General features: G+C 36.7%; 1 protein-coding gene across 1 annotated transcript; it reads left to right on the top strand.

Moving 5' to 3' along the window:
• The first annotated feature begins 552 nt into the window (after positions 1-552).
• Positions 553-11,308, top strand: SRPRB (SRP receptor subunit beta). Its single transcript, XM_026692086.2, has 7 exons — positions 553-755; positions 5,618-5,712; positions 5,886-5,963; positions 6,127-6,209; positions 6,557-6,693; positions 7,311-7,365; positions 8,889-11,308. Exons 1-7 carry the CDS (start codon positions 620-622, stop codon positions 9,103-9,105), a joined length of 801 nt encoding a protein of 266 aa, XP_026547871.1. The 5' UTR covers positions 553-619; the 3' UTR covers positions 9,106-11,308.

Below are 11,308 nucleotides of genomic sequence, written 5' to 3'. Positions count from 1 at the left end.
AGGGGGCGTGCATAAGCGCACCAACGTGCCTACCGTCCCTGTTGATTTTTGATTTTTTTTCTTATTCGTATCCATTTCATGTATTCATAACCATGTTTATACTTATACCTGTTATATAATAATCGCTTGACAAAATAAAATAAATAAATAAATAAAACAAAGCGTTTTTAAATGCTCCCCCAAATCTGCCAACACTTTCCATATAAATCTGCCAACACTTTCCATGCCGATTTAAATGGGTAATAAAATTTTCTTCGAGTGTTTAAATCTAGATCATCCCCCAAACTCTGCTTTTGGGTATAATATTACAAAATTCTGATGATTTCCACCCCCACCCCCCCTACAAGAAATCGATGCTTTAGATTTAGAACAAGCTTCCGCGTCTCGGTATCACTAAGTTTCTTCGCTAGGAATTCTGGGCGCTGTAGTCCAATGTAATTATCCCTATCTTTTTTTCTCTTACTTGAAGATGAGTGAACTACAGTTCCCATAAATCTCTTGGACTCCTCTGCTCCAGTAGCCAGTCATCTGCTGTAGAAACCGGAAGATGACGATTCCATAGCTGGACACGTCGCTACATTAGACGTCTTAAGCTGTCACGCGTGTTGAGCGGCTCAGCATGAACGGGGTAAAAGTGACGCCCCAGCGCGAGGGGTTTCCCCCTCCCCAAGATGCGCCCCTGCCGGACCAGGACGTGGCGCAGGTGCGGCTCCTGATCTCGGTGGCGGTGGCCGTGTTCGTCGTCTTAGTTGTGGGTGAGTTTCAGCGCCCCTTGTCCTTGCTCGGCAGTTGCTTTCGAGCGGCGCAGAAAGCGGGGCATGGAAGGTGAGCCGGGCTCTCCTAGTGACGCGGAGCCTTTCATCGCTCCGTCCCTTTAAAATCACAATTGCGAGACTGGCGGACGGCGTGATTGTTTGAAGGGAGGTGGCAGTGGGGCTTCTGTGAGTCTTGTCGTGGAGGTGAAGAGCAGAAACTGGGTAGGTTATTAAGAAACATCCCCTAGATCAGGGGTGTCCAACCTTGGCAACTTTAAGACTTGTGGACTTCAACTCCCAGAATTCATACTCTACATAAATGACCTCTGTGATCATATTAAGAGCAACTGCATTCTTTTCGCTGGTGATGTAAAGCTATTCAACACCACAGACAATACTGCTACCCTTCAAAAAGACCTTGACTATGTATCAGAATGGTCAAACATATGGCAACTTCAGATCTCAACAAATAAATGCTCTGTCTTACATATTGGCAAAAAATAAATAAATCAGAAAATAAAATACAAGCTGAATAGTCAAGACCTTGTTGATGATCCAAACTCTGTCAAGGAACCTTGGAGTACTCATCTCAAATAATCTAAGTGCTAGAGCCCACTGTAACTACATAGCCAAAAAGGCATTAAGAGTTGAAAACCTAATCCTGCGTAACTTTTTCTCTGGTAATATCACTCTACTAACTAGAGGATACAAAACATTTGCTAGACCAATACTTGAATACACTCATCAGTCTGGAACCCACATTATGTATCTGATATTAATACAATTGAGAAAGTCCAGAAATATTTCACAAGAAGAGTTCTCCACTCCTCTACTTGTTGCAGAATACCTTATGCCAGACTTGAAATTCTAGACCTAGACAACCTAGAACCACGCCGCCTTCAGTTCGATCTTAGTACATAAAATTATACATTGCAATGTCTTACCTGTCAATGAATACTTCAGCTTCAACCACAACCATACAAGAGCACACAATAGATACAAACTTAAGGTAAACCGCACTAAACTTGATTGCAGGAAATACGACTTGAGCAACAGAGTGGTCAATGTCTGGAATACTCTCCCTGACTCTGTGGTTTCTTCCCAAAACCCCAAAAACTTTAACCTTAGACTGTCTACTATTGACCTCACCCCTTTCCTAAGAGGTCTGTAGGGGCGTGCATAAGCGCACCAACGTGCCTACCGTCCCTGTTGATTTTTGATTTTTTTCTTATTCGTATCCATTTCATGTATTCATAACCATGTTTATACTTATACCTGTTATATAATAATCGCTTGACAAAATAAAATAAATAAATAAATAAAACAAAGCGTTTTTAAATGCTCCCCCAAATCTGCCAACACTTTCCATATAAATCTGCCAACACTTTCCATGCCGATTTAAATGGGTAATAAAATTTTCTTCGAGTGTTTAAATCTAGATCATCCCCAAACTCTGCTTTTGGGTATAATATTACAAAATTCTGATGATTTCCACCCCCACCCCCTACAAGAAATCGATGCTTTAGATTTAGAACAAGCTTCCGCGTCTCGGTATCACTAAGTTTCTTCGCTAGGAATTCTGGGCGCTGTAGTCCAATGTAATTATCCCTATCTTTTTTTTCTCTTACTTGAAGATGAGTGAACTACAGTTCCCATAAATCTCTTGGACTCCTCTGCTCCAGTAGCCAGTCATCTGCTGTAGAAACCGGAAGATGACGATTCCATAGCTGGACACGTCGCTACATTAGACGTCTTAAGCTGTCACGCGTGTTGAGCGGCTCAGCATGAACGGGGTAAAAGTGACGCCCCAGCGCGAGGGGTTTCCCCTCCCCAAGATGCGCCCCTGCCGGACCAGGACGTGGCGCAGGTGCGGCTCCTGATCTCGGTGGCGGTGGCCGTGTTCGTCGTCTTAGTTGTGGGTGAGTTTCAGCGCCCCTTGTCCTTGCTCGGCAGTTGCTTTCGAGCGGCGCAGAAAGCGGGGCATGGAAGGTGAGCCGGGCTCTCCTAGTGACGCGGAGCCTTTCATCGCTCCGTCCCTTTAAAATCACAATTGCGAGACTGGCGGACGGCGTGATTGTTTGAAGGGAGGTGGCAGTGGGGCTTCTGTGAGTCTTGTCGTGGAGGTGAAGAGCAGAAACTGGGTAGGTTATTAAGAAACATCCCTAGATCAGGGTGTCCAACCTTGGCAACTTTAAGACTTGTGGACTTCAACTCCCAGAATTCCTCAGCCAGCTTTGCTGGCTGAGGAATCTGGGAGTTGAAGTCCACAAGTCTTAAAGTTGCCAAGGTTGGACACCCTGCCCTAGATTGTAGAGAAACATCTTGCCATATTTGGGGGAACGTCTGGAAGAATTAGATTGCTCCCAAATGTATTAAATTTAAACTGCTTTTCGTTGAAGGCTGCTAGTAACGGACTGATTTCGGAGAGTTTTGCAAAAGTTATGTTCCTTGTCAACCTATATTTCTGTTTTTTTTTTCCTGTTCTGGCAATTGACTCCAAACAGTCTTCCACTGTCAAAATAAAATGGCTGGGAAAATAAGTATTCTGATACAGCACATCTGGCACCAACCAACAGGCTGGTGAAAATTGTTTTGGACTTTGTTGTGAGGGTTTTTGTTAGTAATTGATGAAAGTGCAGGAGAAAGGGAACTTGTCAGCAAATTTAGAAAGTGAGAAGTAGGCAAATTTAATTGAGGAAAAGCTTCTGATTTCTGACAGGATAATTGTAATTTGTAATTCTGGCAAAGTACTGTATTTTATCATTGAGTTTAATGATATTTTGAACTGATTTGCTTATCCTACTACAGTGACTTAAAAGTTTGTAAACCCTTTGAACGTTCACAATTTTTACATAGATATGATCTAAAACTTGATCTGTTCTCCACTAGGAACTAGATAAAGAAAATCCAGTTGAGTTAAAAACATATTTGTATATTTATTTGAGGAAAATGATACAAAGCTCCATATTTTTGTGTGACAAAAATGTGCCACATCTCATATGGGAATCTTAACTGATATGTCCCATTCAAGCATCAGTAACTGCAACTATATAAATGTTGATCAGCCCTGCAGGTTGATTTGGAGGAATTTTAGCTCATTCCTTCTTACAGAACAGCTTCAACACAAGGATGCTGGTGTGCCGCCTTGCATGAACTGCCCACCTCTGTAATATTTCTATGGGATGAAGTTCAGGACTTTGACTTGGTCATTCCAGAATGTTTAATTTTCTTTGCTTTAACCATTCTTTGGTAACTTGACTTGTGTTTTGGATCAGTTTCTTCCTGTGTTCCTAAACTTAACCCTAACCCTGCACGACCATTTTCTCTTCAAGAACAGATACCCTAACATTTTGCTGTAGAATATGTATGTTTGTACAATTCAGAATTCATACCTCCATCAATCTGTCTGGTCTGTGGGCAGCAAAGTAGGTTCAAACTATGATACTGCCACCATCCTGTTTCAGAGTAAGGTTCCTATACTGAAATGCAGTGTTTGCATTTTGCTGAAAAATAATACTTTTCAAGAAAGTCAGAAAGTTGTATTTTGGTCTCAACCTTTCATAGAACATTATTTCAATTTCTTTCCGGTTAACCCATGTGGTCTTTTACAAATTGTGGATGGGCAGCAACTTTTTGAAGTAGGTCTCCTTTCAACTCTGCATTATACATCATTACTGTTCAGTGTTCTTACAAACAGTGACTGTCAACATCCAGCTCGCTAATCCAAATCATACTCCAGGTTCATTCTATTGACATTCACCAGTGCAAGAAAGGCATTTAGTTCTTTAGGTGTTATTCTGGAGTTCTTTGAGACCTCCCAGAATATTTTATACATATTGCTTTTGTTGTGATCCTGATTAGTTGACCATTTTGAGGAAGGTAATAATGGTGTTGAATTGCTTTCATTTGTTCAGTGAACTGGTGGAATCAGAATTCTTTGGTTATAGTTTTGTAATGTCTTGAAGACAAGTGAGCAGCAACAACCGTTTTTCAGAGGACCTTAGAAAAGTCCCTTATTCAAACCATGACACACTTCCACATGCCTATGTTTTGGAAGATCAGAAATTGATAGTGAATACCCATAATTCTGTTCTTTAAATAAAGAAGGACCTCCTCTCATACTTGCACCTTACATTGATTGAAACACCTGGCTCCAATTTTCCCTACAAATGAATTAATAATTCTAGAGTTTTACATATTTTGCCACATATATATTTTAGCTTTGGGTCGTTTTCCTCAAATAAATGAAGGAGTATGTTTTTTTATTAATTTGATTAATTGGGTTTACCTTATCTACCATAGTTTTAGGGCTTGTATGGAAAACAGATAACATTTTAAATCACATTTGTGCAGAAACTTTGAATATTAAAAACTCAAAATTTTTTAAGCGTTACTATGTCTGCAGAACTCCTCTTAAAAATGTTCTTATCTTTATTTGAATGATAATCATTGTTAATTCAGTATAGACTTTTGTAAACCTCCTTGGGGCTCATATTAACAAAAGATAAATAACTAATGCTTATTTCCAAATAAATATATTTACTTGTTTGGTGTGCATGTGTTTCTGCTTTGATGTGTTTCTGATCTGGCTAGTAAGATAAAGTCATACCTGTTCAGAAAGTGGAAAAAAGTAAATTTTATAGAAAATATTGTGAATTGCCTGGTTATTCTGTCAAATCAAATTGTTTATAATACAGAAAAAAATTACAGGTTTGGAAAAAATTCACATACTGTATTACTTAAAAATGATAACTCCATGTATGCAATGTGAAATAGTTTAGTTTTAGACATTGCATGAATCAAAATATTATGTTATTTATACATATAGCTTAGTTATTCGGTGGATTGTTTGTCTTTTTCAGTAATTTGGAAAGTTTTCCAAGCAAGAAAGAGCAGTCGGACAGCAGTGCTTCTGGCTGGTCTGTGTGACTCAGGAAAAACGCTTCTATTTGTTAGGGTATGCAAGTTTCTTTCATAATTTCTTTTAGACTATCTTTTAGATGAATATTTTGTTATTTTAAGATTAAACAAACACTTTGAATTTCTTCTTGCTTCTGAAGACTTTGAAAGCATTAGCGGTAATTTTACTGAGAATATTTAATTTTGTCTGTTTTCTTTTGATTTCCATAGCTCTTAACAGGAAATTTCCGAAATACTCAGACTTCCATAACTGATGGTTCTGCCTTATACAGAATAAAAAATGACAAGGTATGAATGAAAATGTTGTGCTATATATGTATACATACGTGAAAGGATTATTATTTGATTGAAATAATCTCAGATAATGGTAGAAGACAATAAAAATGAATAAGCCTAAGCAAAATACTGCCTAAAATTGCTCCATGATTAATATTCATTGCTTCTCCTATAGAATAGGAATGTGACTTTAATTGACCTCCCTGGCCATGAGAGCTTGAGGCTTCAGTTCCTGGATAAGTTCAAGACTGCAGCTAGGTAAGTTTCAAAGAAGGGGTCTGTTAGGACATTACCGGTGTTTTGACTTTTAGGATTGCTGCAAATAAATAGAAGGATATGATGAAATATGTGCATCTCATTTGTTGGATTTTTGTCCATATCTCTCTCTCTTCCTAAACTTTTCTGTCTTGGAGAAGAGAAGAGTTTCAAAACAAAACAATTCACATTTACGATAGCAAATCTTGATGATATCAAAACTTATTCTTAGAGGGGGAAAAGTGCTGATTATAAGCAATCTCATATTGGGGGGTTGTTTATTTTGCTGATATACCACTGGAAGTTAATATCATGCACTGCATTTTATTTATTTATTTATTTTTGTATAGGGCAATTGTGTTTGTTGTGGATAGTGTAGCTTTCCAACGGGAGATGAAAGATGTGGCAGAATTTCTGTACCAGCTCCTAATTGACAACACAATTCTGAAAAATGCACCTCCCCTCTTAATAGCCTGTAACAAACAAGGTAAAGCTTATCATCTTTGAAATAAGCCGGCCTTCATTTACATATAATTTAAAATGTTTATACTGATTAGTATTTTGCTATGCCTTTCATAAGGTGTAGAATAAATGCATATTTGGAAACTAGTTTTGCTCAATCTTGGTAAACTAACTTACATATTTTATTTGTTTCTGAACTTTGGATACTGATGATAGGAAATCATGGTTTATTTTAATGATGATTTATGAACTCAGCCAATTGGCCAGATACAAATATAATGGTTATTTACACATCTGGATGGATATCACCAACCTGTTACCAAACCACCGTGTTGCAATGGTGAATTTAGGGTTTTGTAAGTTCAGTTCCTTTTTAGGAACTGAATGATGACTGTGTCTGAAAATAATAGTTGTGTGACTTTCCCCATTTTTTGCAATTATCTGAGATTTGCCTTCATGAGCTTGCCTGATGACAACTCAGATTAAGCCTTCTCTAACTGCCCTCCAGTTTCTTTGGAATGCACCCCCTAGAGTTCAGAGGCCTAGCAGTGTCATTAGCTGTTAGAAAGTTTCTTCAAATGTAACACACCGTTGTTATCTGTAGTACAGTATTAATGTGTTTTTTCCTTATTTCTTCCATAGATGTTACAATGGCAAAATCTTCTAAGCTTATACAACAGCAACTGGAAAGAGAGCTGTAAGTTCAAAGGTCCAACTTGTCAGGGGTCACCTTCATGCATCTTTCCTTATGTGCAAGGTTACTGCCCAGTAGTGATGACATTTTTAAAATAAATTTTCATGTTGTTGTGAAGGCACAGTGGAAAGTAACATTGAGCAGTGAAAAATAAAACCGATTTTGCCTGTAGAATTTCCAAACTGTTCTGATGCATGAGATCAGCTAGAGTTTTAAATAGCAACATACATATTAATTTAATCAAGTTTACTAGAAGGAGTATATTTTTAAAACATTGCTTTCAAAAATTATTCAAATTATTCTTCATTTAATATCTCAATTGTTGTCCTCCCTCTCTCTTTTCCTTGCCATTGATTTTTTGTTGGCTCTTGGAGACCTCCTGAACTAGTCCCTGCAGTTTTCTTGACAAGATTTTGGAAATGGTTTGCCATCGTTTCCTTCCTGAGGGACTGAATTCCTACATTTAATCCCTACAATATCCAATTTTTACAAAAAATATATTTCTTTTATAACCTGAATGGAAAATTATAGTTTTATGCATACTATATATGCATAAATATAGTAACTATATTTACTATATATAGTTCACATTGAAAAATAACAATGGATACTTCCCCCCCACCTACATACCTGAGTCTCTCCCATCCATTAAAATAAGAAACATTTTAAGTAATGCCATAATTTTGTGTTTTCAAATTAAATTTCTGAGCAGATATGACACAAGAAAAGGTGTTTTCCTTTGTTGAACTTTAAGTTAATCTTTAAAGCTAATCCCCAAATCATTATAATCTTACTTTTGATTATCACCGGAACTGATGACATATTGCAAAGGTGTTGCTGAGAGGAAAATATTTTGTTCTTCTTTTCTCCTTTTCCTAAAGTACAATGGAAGAATTAAAACTCTTGACCAATTATTGAAACTTTAATTTAATTATGATTTACTGTTGCCAGATTTCTGTGTGTTTTGTCTACAGATATCTGTGATCTAATAATTAGGTCCTTTTCCCAAACATGGATCATTCATCTGTTTTATATATTTCTGTGCCATGCTTTATCTTGGGCAGCTCAGAGAGACTTACAAGGAAGCTTAAAAACAGTATAGCCAATAAAAATGAAAATAATAAATACATAAATTAAAGTAAAAGTTATGTGGAGAATATCCAGAGCTCAGGTGTAAAATGAGGGTAAAGGTTCTTCTTCCAAGCTTGTTGGTTTCCAAACATTTTTTTACCAGGCCAAGGTAACATCTTCAGCGCTGAAGATATTACCTAGCCTGGTAATGAAATGTTCGGAAACCAATCCACAAGTTTGGAAGACAAACCTTTACTCTAAAAGTTATGTTTTAAAGAGGAAAAAAACAATAAAACAGACAATGGTTTGGTCCAGGAGAGGTTGTGATCCTACCCATATTGGCTAGTTTCATACATCTCTCTCTCAAGATTGTGCAACCTTCCCACAATACCAGTTGTTGATTTTATACAGACCCATTCTATTTGTCTAAGTTTGTTCTTTTTTTTTTTTTACAGCAATACCTTACGAGTGACCCTCTCTGCTGCCCCAAGTACCATGGATAGTTCAAGCTCGGGATCTGTCATTCAGCTTGGGAGGAAGGGAAAGGAGTTTGACTTCTCTCAGCTGCCCATGAAAGTTGAATTTATTGAATGTAGTGCCAGAGGAAACAAGGGAGAGGAGGGTAGTGCTGACATTAATGACTTGGAAAAATGGCTAGCAAAAATTGCCTGAGAATAAGAAGGTGGCAAAGAATATGCCCTGGGAAGAGTAAGTATTGGAATGAGGCATGCAATTTAATAGAGCAAGAACTTGAGTTTTAAATAGCAGTTTGGCTAGGAAAAGATGCACACTTGGAGGTTGGAGCAATGGTGAGGATATTCAGTCTCTTGCTCGGGAAAGTTTTTAGTTTCTATTCATTGTTCACAGGCTCTGCTGAAGTATCCTTGTTCTTTAAATATAGCCTAGCAAGGTGTAGCCTCTTTTCTGCTTCCTATTCTCATTGTAGGTAATTTTTCTACTCTATTTTAGGAAAAGACCCCTTAAAAGGAGAACCCTTGTTACACAAAAGTCTCAAAATGAAAAGGATCATGTCTAGATATTCCTAGATTCAAATTTCTTTGCTTCTGTTTTCCTTCCAATACTCCTCTCATCTGAAACTTATTACTTTATTGTTTCATTCTCTAAAAGATTTTATAGCATTCTGGAATGAGTAGAATTTACTATTGTAACTATAGTAATGTGACTTCTAAAAAAAAAGAAATAGGCAACTACTTTGAATATTCTGTACAATGCCTAACAGTGGTAATCCTATCACTTGATATGTGCTGTTTTGCTTCTAAAATTGACTGAATAATTAATTGGTACACAAAATTTGAAAATCTCAACTTCCTTCCTTCCTTCCGCACTGTGATGTTATTTCAGGATTTAGACTGTGCTTCTGATAGACACTTCCCTACTCTTTTCTGATACACATTTGGATTACTAACTTCTTAGCAAATGTTAAATTATATAGCATCTTCATGGAAAGAGAGTGCCAAGTTTGTAAATCTACTGAAATGTAACATGCTCCCTTCTGAGCATATTGCATTTTAGTATATTTAAAACTTCCATTAGTGCTTTAAGATGTGTCATTCAATCAGCTCTTGAAAGATGTTTCTCCTGTAGAATGTTCAATGTTCAAGAGGAGTAACCATTAGAAATGCGTACCTGTGGTTCTCTATCAGACAAGATGTAACTGTTCTCAGTTATATTCTTGTTTGACAGTGTATTTTATATGCCATACGTTATACAGAAGAAATAGGTAACTTATTTTTTTTTTAGTCTGTCACAAGCTGGACTTGATACTTTTTCTAGATGAGTCTCATTTCCCAAAAGTGTAGTCTGTAAAAAAAAGTGATACACAGAAAACAAATTTGTACATGTAATGTCCTGTACTTGTAATGTCCTGTACTTGTTACTAAAGACCAAGTTCTATTAAAATGTTTTTCTTAAATTGCATGAATTGGTCCCTAATATTTATGTATATCCCACCAAAATCTGTTCAGTATTAGTAGCTTCACAGTTTGCTCTGAAGTATAGACTTAGAAATAGCTTTTTGTGCATTGGGTGACTTGCAAGTAGAACATCAGGGGCATGCCTCTAAGCTATGTTTGAGCTTAGGAATGAAATTGTGCTCTATTGCTTTTATTTCATAAGCTTTTTGCCAAATCCAGAATAAAAGTGATAAATAAATCATGAGAACTCTGCTTGCCATGAGACCCATGGGCCACACTGTCCTTGAAAAGCTGCAAAGGTGTAGAAAACCACACATTTTACATTATTATTTATGTCTACAAATATTTGCCTAACATACCTCTGATTTTCTCAGTCACATTTTCTTTAAATAGAACGTTCAGAGTGCATTTTTAAACATGGTTATTTTTGCTTGTGAAAGTCTTATGACTCTTGCTACAAAATTCTATAGGATTAAAAGATTTATTTTAACAGGAGTTACTGTATATTTTTTTGTATTTCAGTTCTAAATTGTAATTGCAGAGGGAGGCTGAAAGGAAGTGATGATGTTGTAGAACTTAATTTGGTATAGGATGTAAACATTAATTCCTGGAGTGGTATCAAATTGCAGCATGTAAAAAATTATATCACAGTTATAACCAACATTAAAAATCTCTCTACTGCAGGATGTTGGGTTTAAAGAGAACCCTTCAAGTTCGAGAAATGCTGGATTACATGTGTGAATACGATTGTTTTATATGTAGCAATAAAAATACCTTATATATATTTTAATGTGGATTTACAAACACAGAATTACAAGGCAGTTTTGTCGAAACAGCATCTTATGAAAGATATATATGTTGTCTGTTTTTGTATTTAAATAATTGCTGGAATAAAAGTAAATAAAAATATTTTTGTATTGCAATAGGAAACTACTCCCATA

Source organism: Notechis scutatus, chromosome 4 (assembly GCF_049901735.1).
Source record: "Notechis scutatus isolate UNSWTSFEM ecotype Mainland chromosome 4, rNotScu1.2, whole genome shotgun sequence".
Classification (NCBI taxonomy): Eukaryota; Metazoa; Chordata; class Lepidosauria; order Squamata; family Elapidae; genus Notechis; species Notechis scutatus.
Note: the sequence above shows the minus strand (reverse complement) of the source record. Positions and strands in the feature narration are given on the sequence as shown.